The following is a 21,602-nucleotide window of genomic DNA, read 5'->3' on the forward strand; positions in this document are numbered from 1 at the left end:
CCTCCCCTAGATTTGCTGTCAAAGATTCAGGCACTTCTTGTCGACTTCTTTTGGGATCGTCTGCATTGGATGCCTCAAAGTGTGTTATTTTTGCTGAAAGATGGAGGACAAGGCTTAATTCATCTGAACAGTAGAGAGGCAACTTTCCGTTTTCAGTTCGTGCAGAGGTTTCTGTGTGGTCCGGCAGACCTTGTGTGGAGACCGTTGGCATGTACTATCTTGAACCAGCTAGGTGGACTCGGCCTAAACAGAACACTGTTTCTGATGGACTTAAAGCAGCTCAACACCAGTGGATTGCCAAGTTTCTACCGTGGACTGTTCAAAGTCTGGAATCTGTTTAAAACGGAGAGGACAGAGAATCACAGGTCACTCTATTGGCTTCTTCAAGAGCCAGTTGTGTATGGGACCCGTTTGAGTGCGGCCTGTCAAATAGGTCCCAGTTTACTCAAACAATTCTGTTTGTCCAATGTAGTGACTTTGGGACATGTAACTGAACAAAGCTACCATCCTTCTCCATCAAGTCACTAGATGGAATTTGTATCCAGTCTGTAGATAATTACAAATATCTGGGATTTTGGATGGATAAAAACCTAAATTTTAAATATCATGTTGATTTTCTTGCAAAGAAATTAAAATTCACATTGGGTTTTCTGTATAGACTAAAGTCCTGTTTTTCCTTGGCTTCAAGAAAACGTTTAGTTGTTAGCCTTTTTCTGTCACAGATTGATTATGGGGATACTATTTACAGATTTGCCTCTCTGTCCACCTTGTCCAAACTTGACCCCCTTTATCACTCTGCTCTCAGATATATCACAAATTCTAGTTTTAGGACACATCATTGTTTACTTTACAGTTTGGTAGGATGGTCATCTCTGCATTTGCGCAGGCTTGAACATTGGTATATTTTAATTTATAAAGTTATTTTAGGAAAACTTCCAAAATATTTATATAGGAAATTTTTATCATTTCAAAGTTCCTACAATCTCAGGTCACATTACTGGTTACAGTTTAAAGTGCCGGCTATTAGAACAGAGGCTGGAAAGCTAAGCCTGTTCTATTATGGCCCCTGGTCCTGGAATGATGTGCAGACTAAACTTAAACTACAATCCCTCATCTCTTTAAATGATTTTAAACATAGAATAAAAGAATTGGTCATTGCTAAGTGCAGATGTTTTGATAATTCCACTTCCACTTAAATTCATTATCAATATGATTTTATTAATGTCGTTTCTGTGAACAGTTTTATATAGGGTATTAGGTAATACCTAAATGTTTATGCTGCTGTATTCTTTGTTGTATTTATTGATGATGTTGGTTTTGTCTGTGGTTTGTTATCTGTTTAATCCTGCTATCTGACCCTGTCTTGACTAGGTCTCACTTGTAAAAGAGGTTTTAACCTCAATGTGACTTTCCTAGTTAAATAAAGGTAAAAAAAAAAATAAAAAAAAATATTCACTTTACAGGAGCAAACATGGACAATGCTCAACTCCTTGCTTCTCATTTGAAGGTGCATTCTATTCGCATGATAGAATTGTTGCTCAAAAAGTGGAAAGAGGCTTTAACAGATGCACATTGTTGCATTTTTATTGTGATGGTTCTGTTCAACATAGTGTTGATGATATTTTTCCTTTGGTGAAGGTTCTCCCAGACTTTAAGGACTGTACAGGTTTTTTTTTTTTAGAAACCAATAATCACTGTCTGTCTATTCATGATGCCGATAAGAAATTGTTATACAGATTGATTGTAAAAATTCTGAACAAAGATAAATTAAATGGTAAAATTGACACTCCACGGAGAGCTCGCTTAGGTCTGATAGATGGTGTTGGACCTGAATGGAGATCGCTGTATAAAACCGCCATTGTTGAAGAAGGTTGCTGATTTGCAGTGGAGAGTTTTACATACAGCCGTGGCTGTTAATTATTTTATCTCTGTTTTAAACCCTGATGTTAATCATGACTGTCCTTTTAGCACTCTTCGTGACACAGTTTTTCACTGTTTTATGGACTGTTGTCGTCTTGTGCCACTGTTCTCTATGCTGGAAGATCTTTTTAAATTGTTTGGTGTAGTTTTTTTTCCAAACAGTTGTTTATCTTAGGGTACAAGTATTCCTAAAAAAAGAGGGAGCAGTGTCAACTCTTTAATTTCATTTTGGGAAGAGCAAAGATGGCTGTGTATATGAGTAGACGAAATAGGATCTACAGATGATGATTCAAATGAGCTTTATTGGCATGACTTGTACAGTATTGCCAAAGCATTGGCCATTACATAAATGGACATTACATACACAAATAATCAATAAATTCAATAAATCAATCAGTAAACAAAAGTATGAGTACATTTATATAAAAAAAATAATATTTCGTTTCTACAACCAGTGTAGGTTCACACCCCTACTCCCCGCCTCAAAGTGTTAGTCTGCCACGTTCATAACTAAAGCGCTTAAAGGGTTATTTCCCCCAAAAATGAAAATTCTGTCTTTAATTACTCACCCTCATGTTCCAAACCCATAAGACCTTTTACCTTAACACAAATTAAGATCTTTTTTTTTATGAAATCTGAAAGGTTTCTGATAGGGATGTCCCGATACCACTTTTTGCAGAACGAGTCCGATACCGATACTTTCATTTTTGGTACTCACCGATACCGATACTGTAACGATACTTGAATTTTCACTGCATTTGTAATTTTTAAATGTATTAGTAGATAAACCAAAATAATATAAATCATATTAGTTGGCTTAATTTGTTCATCAAATATATATTTCTTTCAGTTATTTTCATGCTTAATTAAGCTTGCTAAAATGCTTTGTATGAGCGTTTGTTACTGTCACTGTTCATTCTATTGCTATCTTTCATTTAATAGCACAGCACATATTTAGAGCTGCTTCAGCAGGGCTCAGTGCTGAGGATCGGGTCAGCGGTTCAAATGTTTGTCAAAACCAGTGAAATATAAATTATTTAATCCAATTTTGATACTACAACAAAAATTACCAGCCTAATTAATGTGAATTTAAAACAAGTAAGCAGTCAGTAACAAAATAAGAACAAACAATCGAATTACAAATAGGACAAATAAATACAATAGAACAAAGAAAGACTACAAATAAAATAAACAGTGTTTATAGAGTTTTTCAGGTAGATCTAACAGGTACAGACATTTGAATAAAGTAATCAAATGTGAAAAAAGCATATTCATTACTGTATAGATTATATATAGATGGATATTTTTGTAAAGTTGAAAAGGGTAGTCAAGAGCAGTGAGTATTTCTTTGTCCTTTGTTTGATTAACATTAAAACACAGAAGCAGGATTATTAGACTGCTGCCCCTTTAAGACCGAACGCACGGACCCCATTTGAACATGCTACGTTCATTTGAGATATAACCGACTTTGTTTACTATAGGATACTCGCCAAGACGGGCGTTTTTACATAATTTTGTGTGAATTCGTCCGTACAAGCGCAAGACATGAAAGACAATAATTCAGTATTAGCGCGCTGAGACGCTGGTTTGCGGGGCGCGCTCTTTGGATGTTAGCGTTCATAGAACTTCTTGACCTGCACACGTCCTGTAATAATGTAGTGAACCACTCGTTATACTTAAATCAGGTAACAGTTCATGTTTTACTTTACTTACATATACGATTTAGTTTTCATCCAAATAACATGTGCTGAGTGAACGATCAGCAATCAAGAGCATTCAACATGAGTGCGCTCGCTCGCTCTCTCTCTCTCTCTCTCTCTCTCTCTCTCTCGTCAGTTAACGTTAATATTAAGCTTCACGCCTCGTTTAATTTTCTTTGCCATTGACATCCGACTGAACAAATTGTACTGTTGTCTGTTTAAAGGGATGTGCTCAACCAGCTTGTGCATCTATGCCTCAGTTCACCTAGACAAAGCACTCGCGGCGGCCAGTTTCGTTTCGCAAAATGTACGTGGTATCGGTGCGTGGTATCGGTGCGTGGTATCAGCGAATTTTTATGAGTACGAGTATATGAGGACAGTATCGGCCCGATACCCCATGCCAGTATCGGTATCGGGCCATCCCTAGTTTCTGACCCCTCCATAGACTGCGATGTAATTGCAACTTTCAAAGCCCAGAATGGAATTAAAGACATCGTTAAAATAGTTCATGTGACTACAGTACCTTAATTTCATGAAGCAACTAGAATATTTTTTTGTGCACAAACAAAATAAAAATAATGACTTTATTGAACAATTTCTTTACGTCTGTGTCATTCTCCTACGCGGTTTTAAATGTCCGAGTTCCAGTCCCATTGCTAGGGTGACCAGCATCAAACAAACTAAATATATGTATATACAGTATGTGTGTTATATAATGTTAAGAATAATGTAACTTAAGAAAAACATTTTATTCTGCATTTCAGCTGATAAAAATACTTTGTTCTTTAGTCCCTTCCAGAAAACACCATTACATCAGTGTAACATAACATGTCTTTATTTTACATGTCATTTAAATTCAACATCACTGAGCCCAAAGGCAGCAGGCATCATGCAGATAACTATTTCTGAAACAGTTCTGACCAAGTCCAACTAAAATCCAACAAAATAAGTAATGAACAGATAAAATATAAAACAACATGAAATTTGCTCATTGACAGTCTTATATATTAAGAATATATTAAACCAAAAACGTTCATATTTTTAGAAAGGATGTGAATTAAAACAACCACAGCAGGCAACAAGTTGATAAATTTTGTTAAATAAAAATTTAAATTTACGAATTATCCATTTGTTTTCTGACAGGGAATGGAACGAATCACCGCTCCACATTTTGATTGACACCCGTCACAACCAGCTAGTGACCGTGTTTACTCCTTTCTTTTCAACCATTGGATAGGATTTAAAAAACAGCTGTTGTATTTGTACTTCTGACAAAGCGCTGTTAAATAAAAACTACGCGAAAAAATAAAATGCAAAAGAACGCATGCACGTTTTCTTAATATGATAATTAAAACCAACAGGCTGATAAAAATACGGGACATTGTCTCAATATGCGACGTGTGGGACAAGGGGTGAAAATGCTGTGCGGTACAACGCAAATCGGGACGGGTGGTCACCCTACATTTTCACTCTACAGTGCAACTGATACTCAACTGGCATTGGCTCATCTGCGTTCAAGGGGAGGGGCTTACCGATAGGTCAAATTGATCGAAAGATTGATTAAATGGTGCCAAGCTCTCCATCAAGCCTTGATTATACTCCAGTTCGGACACATTTACATTACATTTACATTTAGTCATTTAGCAGACGCTTTTGTCCAAAGCGACTTACAAATTAGGACTCCATTAAGCGAGTCATCGTGAAGAGGCTAAAACAACGCAAGAAGTGCTCAGAATACGAAGTTCATGTATTGATCAGAGTAGCATAAGGCCAATAAGCGAGGAGGACACGGACGCGGACTACTTGTGTTTATACTACTTGAAAGTGTTTGGTGGACGGACTTGTTCCACACATGCGCAGTAGATCGGCTTGAACAGTAAACGTCCATGCAGGAAGAAGAGCTGCTTTGTCTGCTGTACTTTGCTAATTATTGCACATGTGGCTGTCTTTATATTGTTTTAACGACGGATTGCAGAGATGCAGGTAGCGATGGACTTCTTCACACAGCCTCTCTTCAAATTCAACGTCTATGTTGTTTTTCCAGTGCATGTGCAGTTGGTGCTTTTGCATATATCATGCAGTGTATCACACATGCACACAATATATTCATATCATGTTGAATCTTCTTATTCTGGACAACTTTGCCTCAAGAAGCCCAGCTGTCAATTAAATTGTTTGTAAAACATTTGCGATTATTTGAAAAATCTACTTTTTCTAACTCCTCATAGGCCATTAGTGCAATTTGTTTAAAACTTGACATGCATCATCTATAGAAACGCTCATGGCAAAAAGTTATCAAAAGTCAAATTTTCGATTGGTGATTTGGTGATTCGGGTTCGCAACAGGATGCCAAAACCTTCGAAGTGGGCAGTTGACTTTTACTAAAATTATTGTATCTCTTAATTGCAATGAGATAGGCTATTTTCACCAAACCTGGTACAAGTGTGTACAAGCTCAGTCTGAGGTCACAGGAAAAAAAAATGCAGCATTTTGCCACTTGGTGGCACTATAACAGGGAAAAATAAAATAAATAAAAATTGTTATAACCAAGCAACCATTATTCCATTTGACTTTGAAATTGGCATGCAGTGTCTAAGTTGCCATGCTGGTAATGGCGATTGGCCACTTGGTGGCGCTACAGCGTGAAAATGGTAATAACTATGCAACCTTTAGCCCAATTGACTTGAAAACTGGCATGCATTGTTTTGGTCCATGGTGTCATGGATGTCTATGAGGACCTTCACGTCTCATAAAACATGGTTGCAATTGATCTATGAAATATGAGCACCTGTTAGACCAGGTTAACTGTTAGACTAGGCGGCTGATTAAAACGAAACTCGGTGGGCCTGTTTGACTCATGACCCTAGAGGTCTGTGTGTGTGCATAAAGTGTGTCAAACGTGATAGCGCCACCCGGTGGCTGTTTTCTTTCATTCTTCACACAGTATATACAGTAGACTGTATATTACACAATGTATAACACATACACACAATATTCATATCATATATTAAATCTCCTCATTCTTGACAACTTCACCCTAAGAACCACTGCTGTAAATCAAATTGATCTTTAAATGTTTGCGATTATTGAGTAATACTACTTTTGCCAACTAGGTCCTAGGTATTTAGCTCAACCTCAAAACCCCTGCAGTACAATTCTCCAGACTCTTTAAGTCAATAATTATCAAAAAATGTTGAACTTTACTCTTTGGATAGCCTTAACAGTGTAATGAAGAAAATGGCCATGGACAAATGTGGCCAAATGTTCCCAAAAGCCTATAAATCCTAAATGCTTTTGTGTCAGTCTACAGCATAGATGGTATTTAGCTCTTAAAACACTTGAATCCCGGTAATCGCTGCTTGACGTTTTATTTATTATTAAAATTATTCATAAATAAGTGAAAACTCAATCCTGTCACAAAATTTCAAAACCCAAAAAAATGAGAAATATGAGCGGTTAAGTGTGATGGATTTTTTTTGCTCAAAATGGCCACTGCTCCTCCTATTCATTTCCCTGAGGCACTTCACTGAATTTGTACTCAGAAAATACTTAATAAAATATGCACAATGTCTATAATTTTTGGTAATATTGAAAGTATTTGGGTTAGGGTGAAGGAGCTCAATGATTTACTACAGGATCAAAAGTGTGCACTGAAAACACTGAGGTGAGTGCTATTAAAATATCGTTCAATAGTCCTAAAAGCATTTTAGGTAGTCGAGAATTCTACTGTCAAGATCAAGAACAATTATAAAAGCTTTGAAATTACTGAAAGCTTTGAAAGTCCTTTTCATAACATTGCGAGCAATACTATAGCAGGTTAGTTAGGGATGTGCGCTTTGACTAATTTGACAGTCATTTAAAAGGAAGTTGTGTAACCGACTCGACTAGTCTAAAGTAAGAAACCCCCTAAAGACTTGTGCGTACATATGATCCATTTGAAACAATGAATCAAAGAGTCGAATCCCATAATTAATGCTGCTAAAAAGGTCATAAATATGCAGTACGCTTGCCTTGTGTTATGACTTTTCGGAAGCCCTCTCCCTCAACAAAACTGAGTGGGAACATGTCTGTTGCTGTCGTCTTAGAGATAAGATATTTTTTTCAGAGTTGAAGTAAATGACACGATGGGCATTTGATTGCTTTGGCTATCTATGTGCATGTGTTGAATATGTTTATGCATGGCTCCAAAGGAATTATGCCAGTTTGACGTGTCACAGCCTTCATAAAACTTTTTTTTTCCCCATAAAACTTTTTTTTTAATTCAAAATTCTCCCGCGCCTTGCTTGTCTTTCGAGCCGTCATTTCTGAGCTCACACATAGAAAACACATGGGAGATCTGAGGTAAATTAGAAGAGTACATCTTAAGGTATTATATTCCCTAGTGTTTTATTTTAATGTCTTATTTTAAATGCCTTTAAATATAAATGTAACAAAGTTCAGGGCTCAGGGAAGAAGGGGGAACCGGCGAACTGTAAACGTAAGTTTTATTGACAAAATAAATGAAACAAAAGTAAACGGTAGGTGCCCCATGGCCGACTTGCTGCACATACATAAAACAACATGCAACTTAAATGTCCCATGACATGAAAATTTCACTTTATGAAGTTTTTTAACATTACAATGAGTTTCCTTAGGCTGCCTATGGTCCCCCAGTGGCTAGACATTTTGATGGGTGTAAACTAAGCCCTGGCTATTTTTGAGAAAATGAAAGCTCAGACGGGCGAATCTAGAAATCTTCCCTTTATGTTGTCATAAGGGGAAAGGTCACCTCCCCTTTCTCTTCTTTGCCCGCAAAGAGAATTTGGCCACCCATGAGAAAATGAGCTGCACGAGTGCGATATTGGTTTTTCCTATAGAGACATCATGGCTCGCAAACGAGCAAAGCATGGCAGTTGCTCAGTGTTTGGATGTACAAATTAACACAAAAGTATTTTTTTAGTTCCTTCATCCGAGCCTCTGAAGAACCAGTGGGTTATGTGAATTTCTGATGTGTAATTGTTCAAGTTCAGACAGAGAATCTTTCTCTCAGAATCATTCAATACTGTTTTGGCATCAGTAAATCAAGCCAGTGACTAAAATATCAACTTCACATAGTTTCTCTTAGAGAAACTTCTTTTTTTTTATTTAAACTGATTCAAATATATACACAAAGCGATCAAAGAACAATCCCTTTCCAATCTCCCAAGCTGTCAATCACACAGCACAAGTTCATCTGGACACTTGCCAAAACTCGTAATGAAATCAATGACGCTGTTACACTGCACAACAAAGCCCTTACTGTACGTACATCAAGTTTACATTGGTGAAATCATTAGTGAGAGTGCAGGAACTGCGTTGCAATGATAAGATCTTCATTCATGCGATCAACAGGCTGTCATCTGCTCAATGCTCATCACTGCAACCTTTTATGTGATGGGAATAGATCTAAATACTTCTCACGATTTGTTCATCTCGATAGCTGTAATAGTAAAAACGTATAATAGCTGAAGTGTTTGAGACAAGTTTTCGAGAGAGTTCCACATGTAATGCTAGAAATTTCATATGCAAGCATGTCAGCCAATCACAGCCGTGGGCGTTTACACTGAAGTCTCACAGCAGCCAATCACAGCAGTGGGCGTTTACACTGAAGTCTCACAGCAGCCAATCACAGCAGTGGGCGTTTACACTGAAGTCTCACAGCAGCCAATCACAGCAGTGGGCGTTTACACTGAAGTCTCACAGCAGACACGCCCCTTCAAACAGAGCGTTCAAATCGGAGGCTAAAATCAGGCAAGGAAATATGTCTTTTATTTCTAAATTATAAAAAAGAATTATCTAAAAAAAACTTACTAAGATTATAAGGGCACCCCAGGAAACATTATAAAATAATCCATGTCATAGGACCCTTAAATGTCCCAGGCCTGGTCCTCTCTTGTCCTACACTGTCGTTACTCCTTTTATCCTTCCAGAGCTCCTGTTTTCACGGCTCTGGGCCATGCTCTGCTTGTCACAGAAACATTAAAACGACTGTAATTTGAACCTTTAAAATATTTTTCTTTGTGTAATTGACTGTTTAAAGTGTCGACAAGTAGCAGCTGTACCGTTTAGTCGACTAGTCTTGCACATCATTAGTAGCAGGTAATGTCAGCGTACTTCTCCTTTGTCCAGGTTGTTACAGAGTCCTGATGCAGATGAAGCCTGTAAATATCTGACTAAAATTCATCGCAATAAAAACCTGTTACTCCTGAGAAAACTGAATCTGAGCGGACATGATCTAAGAGACACACGAGTGAATCAGATCGCTGCTCTACTGCAGGACAAACACTGTGAAATCAACACACTGAAGTGAGTATTGTGTTCATATGTTATTGTAGATTTAAAGCATTTTAAAGACATTCAATGAAAAAAATGTTGGGGTCAAGTACTTTGTGTTTGTAAAATCTCCCTCTTCTCTTCATCATTTTAGGCTGCGTAAGTGTGGTCTAACAGAGGAAAGCTGTTCAGCTCTCGCTACAGTCCTGAGATCAAACTCCAGTCTGAAAGAGCTTGACATCAGCAACAATAATCTGCAGGATTCAGGAGTGAAGAAACTCCAGAACGGATTAGAAAATACAAACTGCAAACTGGAGAAACTCAGGTGAGATTGTTTGTTTAAATAACATTTATTTTGTTCAAAGTTAAAGGGGCTGTGAACTGAGAAATACTTTTTTTTTTCTTCTTGATCTTTTGAGAATAAGTGTGAAAAACAATGTTTGTGTCACTATTGCTTTGTCTGTTACAGAAGGTTTAATATGTTATGAGTATTTTTGTAGCACTGCAGTCAAACATTATACAATTAAAAAAAATGCTGTAAAATAATACTGTAGTAAAGTCTTTTTTGTAGTGATATTAATTGTAAAATAAATTCTATTATAAATAAATGTCCTTTCTGTAGACTTTCAGACTGCAGTATCAGTGAAGAAGGTTATAAAGCTCTGGCTTCAGCTCTGAGATCAAACCCTTCACACCTGATAGAGCTGGATCTCAGAGGAAATTATCCTGGACAATCAGGAGTGAAGGAGCTCAGTGATTTACTAAAGGATCAGAAGTGTCAACTCAAGACACTGAGGTGAGACGTGATGAAATAATATGAACATAAATTATATGCGGGTGAATTATTCATAAGAAACATTATTTCACAAACTTTTATGCAACACCTAATTGTGCAGGTTATTATATTAAAATAATTAAAAGGTAAATGAAACAAACTGATTACATTAAGTTTAGTTGATTTTTAAACCTTTTACATCTTCCCTTCTGCAGGTTTTTGAGTCCTGCTGCAGATAAAGCCTGTGAGTATGTGAGAGGAATTGTGGGTAAAAACCCATTACTCCTGAGAGAACTGAATCTGAGTGAACGTAAACTAAGAGACACAGGAGTGAATCAGATCGCTGCTCTACTGCAGGATAAACACTGTAAACTCAACAGACTGATGTGAGTATTTTACACAAGTTTCAAAGTTATCCTTTGCATTGAAGTATCCCACATTATATTAAGTGTCATCAGCAAATATATTCTGAAATTTAAATTCATCAGTTGATACAGTGCTCTTATTGCAGGAGTGGAGCTTGGCCACCCCGCTCACAATTGATGTTTCTGTCTCTTCTGACAAGAATATTGTTTATATAGAAGTAGAACTGTCTCTACTGGTCTCAAACTCAGTTCCTAGAGGGCCACAGCTCTGCACAGTTTTGCTCCAACCCTAATCAAACACACCTGATCCAGCTAATCAAGCTCTTCAGCATTACTAGAAGCTTCCAAGCAGATGTCAGTTGGAGCTGGTTGTAGCTAAACTGTGCAAGGCTGTGGCCCTCCAGGAACTGAGTTTGAGACCATGACAACAACACATGGAAGAGATTTCAGAAGTGCCTCAGCAAAGTTCGGTTAGGACAGAAGTGTTAAGTGCGATTTGGTTAGGACAGAAGTGTTAAGTGCGATTTGGTTAGGACAGAAGTGTTAAATTCGGTTTGTTTAGGACAGAAGTGTTAAGTGCGGTTCGGTTAGTACAGAAGTGTTAAAGGGTTAGTTCACCCAAAAATGAAAATTCTGTCAGTAATTACTCACCCTCATGTCGTTCCAACCCCGTAAAATCCTTCGTTCATCTTCGGAACACAAATTAAGATATTTTTGATTAAATCTGAGAGCTGCTGTTCTTCTGAGACTCCGAGAGATCTCTCAATCTACTCCAGAAAGATGGTACGCATAAAATAATATATTTTACTGTAATCTCCTGTATATGTTTAGCTCAGTCAGACGGAGACGGTTAACGAGATACCAATAACAGCATGTAAAGGAAGGTGGAAATACAGAGTTACATTCGTATGCAGGAATAGGAGCGCTTAGAGTTCACTCCTACAAACTAGAAAATCATAAACTAAGCTAATATGAACTGGGAAACACACAGGAGTATATCGTATACATTTGACAGGCTTATATTCTAAGTTGAATGTTCAAAGTTTGTGTATGTGTGTGTGTGAATGTGCGGAGAGTTGTTTCCAGTTGGCGCCTCAAAACTGATAGGAATCTCTTTGAAGCTCACAGAGGGAGGTTGGACGTGTTTCTGTTAAATTTCACCAAACTCCAAAGGAGTCAAAAAGTGCAATCCGATTCAAACTCATTGGCGCTAAGCTGTGATTTACATAACAAGGGTCAAATGTTAAAAGGTTCTCTAAATCATAAAAATGAGTAATTCACGTGACATTAAACATATGCTACAGCTGTATGAAATATTAATAATCAATTATAACTGCTTATAATTGATTATGAATATTTGTATCAGTTAATATAATTAACTTAATGCCGTAAATTAATATTACCATCAATAAACCTGTTTGTCCCGTGAACACTCAGGATTAATTGTTTATTAACTCTAAGAAATATACATTTCCGGGGCATGGGAAAGGTCTTTCTTAATTTACAGTACTACGAAGAGCAGTAGCCAAAATCTATAAGGATTAGTGACTCCAGTTATGAGCTTGAGACACAGACAACTTTACGTGTGACATGAACAAGATTTTATAACTAGTCTAAACACTTAAACTACTCTAAAATACACACACATACATGCATACAGTTTACCAAGGGAAAGAGAGCTGAAGCAGAATACAGGAAAGCAAGAAGTTATAGCATTGTTTGAAATTCAGCAGATCAACAACCTTGAGCAGTTTAGTTTTAACACGCGTTTCTTTACAAAGGGGTAAGGGTGTATCACATAACGAGACTAAGTTTGATATTTGCATGTCTCGCCCATTTGAACTAAACTGTCCTGATGCAATTTGTTGAGGCTCCAGTTGATCTTTGCTGATGTGGTCAAACTTGGAGGGTCCTTAGAAACTTCTAATTCAGCATCATCTTCACGTCAGGATTCCAGTACGAGAGTAAGAGAGCTTACGGTACGCTTTTCCATTGCATGGTACGGTACGGCTCGCTTCGACTCGCTTTAAATGGTACCACCTCTGTTGAGGCTCCAAGCGTACTGTACCGATACTAAAATGTGACTTGAAAACACTGCAGATCACTGATTGGTCAGACAGAATCGTCACTACCAGTGTCATTGTATTTGCGACACAATACACTAAACCTGCTAGATTTAAATAGCCAGTAGACAACAGCCAACGTAGTTTCTTGCAGTTAAAAAGTTTCTTGCAAACTGTTTCTTGCAGTTAAAAACATCCACATGCCGAGAATCAAGATCACCATTGGCACAAGATAGGCTCCATTGTTCCTGTGTTGTGCGTTTGAAATGTGCGCGTTTACGATGATGTCATGACAGTAGAGGTGGCAACTATAACTATCAGTCCCACCCAGTTTGAAGCGGTACTAACTGCAGTTGGAAAGCAACCGAGCTAAAGCGAACCATGCCGTGCCAAGTCGAGGCGTACCACGCAGTTGAAAAGGGAAGCGAGCCGAACCGTTCCACGCCGAGTCGAACCGTACCGAGCCGAACTGAGCCGTTCCATGCAGTGGAAAAGCGCCATAAGAGCTGATCTTTAAATCGTGAAGATGTCACACCCTCTGGAGGTGTAAGAGCCAATCAGACGTGTTTTCTTTTCAAAAATCAAAAATTTCTTTTTTACAACCTTTTGTTCAAGCAGGCCTTTGAACATGTAATTTGATGTGATGTTTAAACACAATAATCTTTAAGATGCTTATAATACTAATGCGTCACAAAGTTAGCCAGATGTAATGTAAATTAGGGGGCTTTCACACTAGCACTTTTGGTGCGCACCCGGGTTCGAATGACGTCAGAGTTCGGTTCGTTTGGATGATGTGAACGCTGTTTTCCGAACTCGGGTGCGCACCCGCGAACCGTACTCGAGTCCGCTTAAAAAGGTGGTCTGGGGTACGGTTCATGTGAACTCGGGTACGGTTCGCTGCTGATATGAACGCAATCGTACCAAATCGCGGAAGTGAACCACTATTGATGCCATATAATGTGGCGTGTGTGTTTAACAACTGTAAAAGGGTCTATACACTTACCTTGACGAAAAGCGGGATTGACGCACTGCAAGCAGAGATGATTTCTGCTTGCCTCCACAAAAATTGTCTTCGGCGGACATCCCGCTGTCTTTGGAACGGTTTTAATATTTTTGCGGCAGACAGACGTAAGTGTGTTTCTGTATCTTTTCTTTGAAAACAAAACCAAAGGTTAAAAAAAGAAGAACAAATGTGAAGCGAGCAATTCTATCCATTTTGACGCTTTTTCATAGCGGTTACCAAGCAACGCGAGCACGCGCCAGCTGCAGCTTGATGACGCAAGCGTACCGCAGTTCAGATACAAATAATATAATGTGAACACAGTCCATCGGGGGCGGGGGGAGGGGGGAGCAATCGATCTCGGGTTCGGAACAGGCAATCGAACCAAGTGTGAAAGCACCCTTAACAAATGGGGGACGAAGATTGGAGTTTATAGAGACTAAACGTGCCACACATATGATTTTGGTAAACCATAGTATGCAACAAAGTCTGAAACATTAATCCCAAAAGTTTACAAGAATACAAAAGCCAAACCACATTGAAGGAAAATCATTAGATGAGAAAATTAGATACATGTTTATATATATTTCTCAAGTGGTTACATATAGAATATATAGGATTAACATGGTGTATTTAAAATCCTCAGCAAGAATTTGAGAGTCACAGCTCTCTATAGAAATTCCTTTGTGTCATAAAACTCTTTTATCAGTCTCAATGTGTCCTGTAACAAGACACTGTGTTCTGCCAGTGTGTTAGCTTCATTTGGGATGTTAGTTTTTGGGGGAAGTTTCACAGGCCTTTGTTGGGAGAGTGAGTTTGCTGGATTATTCATTAAATAAATTAATAATCTGTGTCTGTCTGATTGGTCCAGACGTTACACATGAAATAATGCATTGTCTTACAAAAGGCATGAAAACTATAATTTGGCGAAAATGAAATAGAGATTGTCAAATTACATACATACTACATTACATACATAGTCTCCAATGCCATCTCTCTCATGTTCGTCCATCCTCGGGATGCTGCTGTTCTTCTTCGTGCAAATTTTTTTTTTTTTTTTATCCCCCAAACTACTTCTGCGGAGCCTACACCAAACACTGATCCCTAAACCTACCCGTCATAGTAACCTTAACCAATGAAATAAGCTGCAGGGCGGGATTTCCGCTTAACTGGTTTGCGCTCAGTGGTATTTTTTTCGTATTTTTTTAGAAAGATTAAAAATACGGGGAATATATTTAAACGGGATGATAGTGGGATAGCAAGGTAAAATACGGGAGAATCCTGGGAAAAACGGGACAGTTGACAGGTATGAATATGTATTGAATGTAAACTGTGACTGAACCCTAGTATACTGCTGTTCTTGAATTCATACAAGGTATTACTTAGCTTCAACACTAGTTTGTTTTTTTCCCTCCGGTCTTGACTTGGTCTGTCTTGGTCTTGGTCTCGATACCCTCTAGTCTTGGTAGTGTCTTGGTCTCGGTTTAGGCGGTCTTGACTACAAGTCTACTGAATAATAACAGTATTACAGCAGAAGGTTGTGCTGCTCTGATTTCAGTGTTTAATTCAAACCCTTCAAACCTGATAGAGCTGGATCTGAGTGAGAATAAACTCGGAAACTCTGGAATAAAGAACATCTATGTTTTGTTGGAAAATACTGAATGCATATTGGAGAAAATTAAGTGTGTTTTTCATTTATCTCCATTTCTGCATGATAATGTACTTTTCTGTGTACGTCCATTTACTGAATTGAAATTAGCATTTTTGTACATTGCTATGTTTTGATGAAATAGCGTGCCGAGTAAACACTGCTGCTATGGAACTTGCGATGTTTTTTGGGGGAGAAATTCTGTCGATAACAATCTACCTCTGGATCAGGTCGGCTCTTTTTCCCGTCTTATTCAGCCCTCTACACTCAAGCCATCTCTTCAATTGAATATTTGTATGTTCTTCTACTTCTATACCAGTGAATTTGGCACCGGGGACATCATTCTCGGACAGAGTTAGCAGGTTTAGCTCAGTAGACATCTCGTCCGTAAACTGTTTACATGCGTCTAGCATGAGTGACACGCGCGAGTTTGACCCCCCTAGCAACCGTCGCTAGCTTAATGAATATTAATGAGAAAAGGTGACGTATATCGTGCGGTACGCTATTGAAATATTCAAATTAGGCAGTAATTCTAAAAATAAAAATATTGCTAAATTTTCACACCTAATTTTCTAATTGCCAAGCATTTGGCAATGCTTTTTGTAATAATTATTAAAATTATTAGGTTTTTTTATGATTAAAAAAAATAATTTTATGATATTTATTAAATAGTCATCTCTATTTATACATGTGTTTTGCTTATGTAGTGTAGATCATTAACAGCTTCTTTCATACACAGACTTTCAGACTGCAGTATCACAGAAGAAGGTTATAAAGCTCTGGCTTCAGCTCTGAGATCTTCACACCTGATAGAGCTGGATCTCAGAGGAAATGATCCTGGACAATCAGGAGTGAAGGAGCTCAGTGATTTACTACAGGATGAACGCTGTACATTAAAGACCATCAGGTGATAAACGAGACAATTATCATAACTATGATTTTAACCAGATATTACACAACACTATACATTAATACTACACTGGACTAGAGGTGCAAAATATATCAGTGCCCGAGATATTATTGGCTGATCACTGGGACAATAGAATTTCCACAATTATTTCCATTAATAAGTAGTTTTGTTATATTTGTTTTCAGCATATCATTTCTGATAATGATTCAGTGTATTTGTGTGGCGGTGTCATGTGTGTTTGGACAAATTATCATATCACATTATCATTTTCTATTAGTATTAGTTTTGGGCATGTTTTAGTTTTGATCAGCTACTGTAATTATAGATATTCTGTTTAATGTGTTCTGTTTATGTGTAAAGAAGTAATAAGTGAAAACAATGAAAATACATTTCTGTATTTTCTCTCACTGGTGTTTGCTCATACATGAAAATGGCATATTGTTTGTTTGCGTTCTGTATGTTTATGTATATTTTATGGTTATTACATCCTGTAAATTTCATTTTGGTTTAATTCATTGATACAAATTCTTGTAGTAAATCATTCTACTCTGTTTAGTGACTCATTCAGGATGAAGCTGCAAAAGGCATAAAATTGGATTATTATCTGATTTGTAATTCTACTTCCTGTAGGTTTTTGAAAAGTGATGCTGCACAGAAAGCGTGTGACTATCTCACTAAAGTTCTGGGTAAAAGTCCATTATTGCTGACAGAACTGGATCTGAGTGAAGATAAATTAGGAGATCTGGATTGGGAGAAGCTCTCTGCTCTTTTGATGGACTCTCATAGCAAAGTGGAGAAAATCAAGTGAGTCAACATGATTTATATATTATAATTTCTCTGAGATCTGTTGATCTGATGTGTGTGTTAAATATGTACTGAATAATAAATGATGGTGTTTCTGTGTTCAGGCTGAATAAGTGTGAGCTGACAGAGAAAAGCTGTTCAGTTCTAGCTACTGTTCTCTCCTCTAAAACCATCCTGAAAGAGCTGAACCTGAACAACAGCCGTCTGCTGAACTCAGGAGTCAAAGAGATCTGTGAGGGACTGAAGAATCCTGTGTGTGAGCTGAAGATACTCAAGTGAGTACATTTCACCATCAGCTACACTCAACACCACAACACTTGCTTATCAGTTATATATATTTGAGTCCACTCGCCTTCAGAAGTGAGGATAATCTAAGAATAGTTTTTTAATTTTGTTTTGTAATTATAAAATAGGAACAAATAAATAGCAAACGGTGGCACAATACAATAGAATGAAAAGACAAATTAAACAAACACAGCTTTATGTTTTTCAGGTGCTAATGATTACAACTAAAGTTACAAAAGTTATTGAGTCAAGAGCAGTGAGGGGTTTTTCTCTTTGTCTTTTGTTTGATTAAAATGATAGCAGCAGGTTTATTAGGCTGCTGTCACTTAAGACTGAATACTAATCCAATATACTGTTACACAACATGCCTTCTTATCTCAACTATTTACAGTTCAAAACTGACTGTATTTACAGCAGTGTTCATTTTAGTTCTAGTGTTCATTCTAAGTTTTCATGTTTTCTAGACTTTCAGACTGCAGTATCACAGAAGAAGGTTGTAAAGCTCTGGCTTCAGCTCTGAAATCAAACCCTTCACACCTGATAGAGCTGGATCTCACAGGAAATGATCCTGGACAATTGGGAGTGGAACACCTCCTTAATGTACAAAAGATGTTTTGCCGTTCACTGAAAACACTGAAGTGAGTGTTTTCTACAAATTAAGATTTTATCTGAAAGTTAATTAAACCATCAAACTATATTTCTGCACTTACTTGCATCAATATTCTTTTACCATATCTGTGCCGTGCACACTTGTGAAATATTAATGTACTGTCTTTGTTTCTAGGATATTACAAAGTCCTGCTGCAGATAAAGCCTGTCAGTATGTGAGAGACATTTTGGGTAAAAATCCTTTATTCCAGAGTGAGCTGAATCTGAGCGGACGTAAACTAGGAGACACACGAGTGAATCAGATCGCTGCTCTACTGCAGGACAAACACTGTGAAATCAACACACTGATGCGAGTATTGTGTTCATTTGTTATAGTACATTTAAAGTGTCTCAAAGAAATCAGGTGACCAAAACACTGTAATGCAGAGGTGTCAAACATACGGCCGTCGGCTGAATACAGCCTACAGATTTGTCTAATCCTAAACTGTCCTGATGCAATTTGTTGAGGCTCCAGTTGATCTTTGCTGATGTGGTCTTGATGAGAGAGAACCAGTGGTAGTCAGAGTATCTTTGGTGAATGGAAAGACAAGGCCGCAGCCTGGCACAAACTTGGAGGGTCCTTAGAAACTTCTAATTCAGCATCATCTTCACGTCAGGATTCCAGTACGAGAGTAAGAGAGCTTACGGTACGCTTTTCCATTGCATGGTACGGTACGGCTCGCTTTAAATGGTACCACCTCTGTTGAGGTTCCAAGCGTACTGTACCGATACTAAAATGTGACGTGAAAACACTGCAGATCACTGATTGGTCAGACAGAATCGTCACTACCAGTGTCATTGTATTTGCGACACGATACACTAAACCTGCTAGATTTAAATAGCCAGTAGACAACAGCCAACGTAGTTTCTTGCAGTTAAAAAGTTTCTTGCAAACTGTTTCTTGCAGTTAAAAACATCCAAATGCCGAGAATCAAGATCACCATTGGCACAAGATAGGCTCCATTGTTCCTGTGTTGTGCGTTTGAAATGTGCGCGTTTACGATGATGTCATGACAGTAGAGGTGGCAACTATAACTATCAGTCCCACCCAGTTTGAAGCGGTACTAACTGCAGTTGGAAAGCAACCGAGCTAAAGCGAACCATGCCGTGCCAAGTTGAGGCGTACCACGCAGTTGAAAAGGGAAGCGAGCCGAACCGTTCCACGCCGAGTCGAACCGTACCGAGCCGAACTGAGCCGTTCCATGCAGTGGAAAAGCGCCATAAGAGCTGATCTTTAAATCGTGAAGATGTCACACCCTCTGGAGGTGTAAGAGCCAGTCAGACGTGTTTTCTTTTGGAGGGAAAAATTTCTTTTTTACAACCTTTTGTTCAAGCAGGCCTTTGAACATGTAATTTGATGTGATGTTTAAACACAATAATCTTTAAGATGCTTATAATACTAATGCATCACAAAGTTAGCCAGAAGTAATGTAAATTAACAAATGGGGGACGAAGATTGGAGTTTATAGAGACTAAACGTGCCACACATATGATTTTGGTAAACCATAGTATGCAACAAAGTCTGAAACATTAATCCCAAAAGTTTACAAGAATACAAAAGCCAAACCACATAGAAGGAAAATCATTAGATGAGAAAATTAGATACATGTTTATATATATTTCTCAAGTGGTTACATATAGAATATATAGGATTAACATGGTGTATTTAAAATCCTCAGCAAGAATTTGAGAGTCACAGCTCTCTATAGAAATTCCTTTGTGTCATAAAACTCTTTTATCAGTCTCAATGTGTCCTGTAACAAGACACTGTGTTCTGCCAGTGTGTTAGCTTCATTTGGGATGTTAGTTTTTGGGGGAAGTTTCACAGGCCTTTGTTGGGAGAGTGAGTTTGCTGGATTATTCATTAAATGATGTTTTATTAACAAAGTTCGGGAGGAGCAGGTTCAGATAATTAACCAAATTATGCACAGCTGGAGATTAATCAGTAATCAACTCAATGACAGAGTATAAATTCACAGCAGACCTATCTCTGTTCATTGAAAGTTTGTCAGCATTTGGCTGCGCCCTATCTTCCCAACATGTCCGAATCAAGCTCTCCCATCCGATGAAGGAATTTTCCGTCCTTTTGGAATATTTGCCAGAATCCTCGGGTGTTATATTGCGGGCGTCAAGCCAAATAAACGGGTCCTTGCCACCACGGGCGAAATACCAACGATCTTCTTCCGCATTTTTTTTTTTTCTAAACCAGATCATTCAAGTAACGTTTTTTCCTGCCATGGAGAATGGTCATAAGGCCTGCAAAGCACCACGCTCGCGTTCCGGGCAATGCTGCCCTCTTAACGTGAAAGAACGGGCTTCTCCAGCAGCTCTAGGCCGAAGCCGCAGTCCCTCAAAGAGCAGCGCCGCAGATTCAGTACCGGTCGGCCAGCCTATGCTCTCAACCCCGTTGGCTGAACTCGGCGAGCGCTCCGCTCCGTGGTTAAATTTCGCATCGCATTCAGTTGTTCAGTTATAACGAGGGGAACACGTTTTAAATGGTGTCGGTCCAAATTATTTTCTGTCATTAACGCGCTGCTTTCTTGTGGCTAAAACTCACAAGTAGGCCTACAGTAGCTCGCGGCCTCGTGCATTACGTGCTGAACGCATACGCTCAGAATCTTTAACCTAACTTATATCGTTAACTATGTCCCGCAATTTATCTGCATAAACCGCGTAGAAACTTAGTTATAGCATAAATGTTTTTATACATGGTTACAAGCAATGTGCTTCACACCAATAGTTTAGTGATCCTTAAATGAAACAAATTAAACAAACACAAGTGCCTAAACTAAATTCATGCAAAGCGTTGTCTTTTACGTAAGCTGTCTCCTTAGAAACCAGCAACAGATAAACGAACAATCGTTATCTAAATCAGAGTGTACTTTGACGTTAATCATCAAACGTTGAATAATTGATCTTTCAGCCCTGCACAGTTTGGCTAAGCTCTGGATTCCAAACGCAGATTAAAACCATGGGTTCAGCCTCATCGAATTCTGGCCATTAATATGAACAGTTGATCTCCAGTCCTCATGGCAAAGAATAAATAAATAAATAGGACTTTCGGATCTCGTCCACCTCTCAGACAGTCAATATCGTTCTAAGCAAACTGATATCTGTGCTCGGCCACTTAAACAACAGAAATGCATAATCCTGCAAGGATTTCATCTTTAACCTCCTCTTCATCACGTCTTAG

At 38.2% G+C, this 21,602-nt stretch overlaps 2 protein-coding genes across 2 annotated transcripts in view; both read left to right on the forward strand.

Moving 5' to 3' along the window:
- LOC311291139 (uncharacterized protein) overlaps positions 1-21,602 on the forward strand; it is a gene marked incomplete at its 3' end in the record, with an annotated part of 311,624 nt that overhangs the window by 159,676 nt on the left and 130,346 nt on the right. The gene's annotated exons all lie outside the window — the stretch shown is intronic.
- Positions 7,948-21,602, forward strand: part of LOC311290805 (uncharacterized protein) — a gene marked incomplete at both ends in the record, with an annotated part of 37,662 nt that continues 24,007 nt past the window's right edge. Inside the window, 11 exons of the mRNA XM_084409518.1 lie at positions 7,948-7,961; positions 9,768-9,944; positions 10,066-10,236; positions 10,534-10,707; positions 10,902-11,072; positions 15,620-15,796; positions 16,502-16,669; positions 17,303-17,476; positions 17,581-17,751; positions 18,226-18,399; positions 18,546-18,719. Coding sequence (XP_084265644.1) covers positions 7,948-7,961; positions 9,768-9,944; positions 10,066-10,236; positions 10,534-10,707; positions 10,902-11,072; positions 15,620-15,796; positions 16,502-16,669; positions 17,303-17,476; positions 17,581-17,751; positions 18,226-18,399; positions 18,546-18,719 — 1,745 coding nt within the window. The remainder of the gene's footprint in view (positions 7,962-9,767; positions 9,945-10,065; positions 10,237-10,533; positions 10,708-10,901; positions 11,073-15,619; positions 15,797-16,501; positions 16,670-17,302; positions 17,477-17,580; positions 17,752-18,225; positions 18,400-18,545; positions 18,720-21,602) is intronic.

The sequence above is a fragment of the Rutilus rutilus genome (assembly GCF_951802725.1).
Source record: "Rutilus rutilus genome assembly, chromosome: 5".
In the NCBI taxonomy this organism is placed as follows: domain Eukaryota; kingdom Metazoa; phylum Chordata; class Actinopteri; order Cypriniformes; family Leuciscidae; genus Rutilus; species Rutilus rutilus.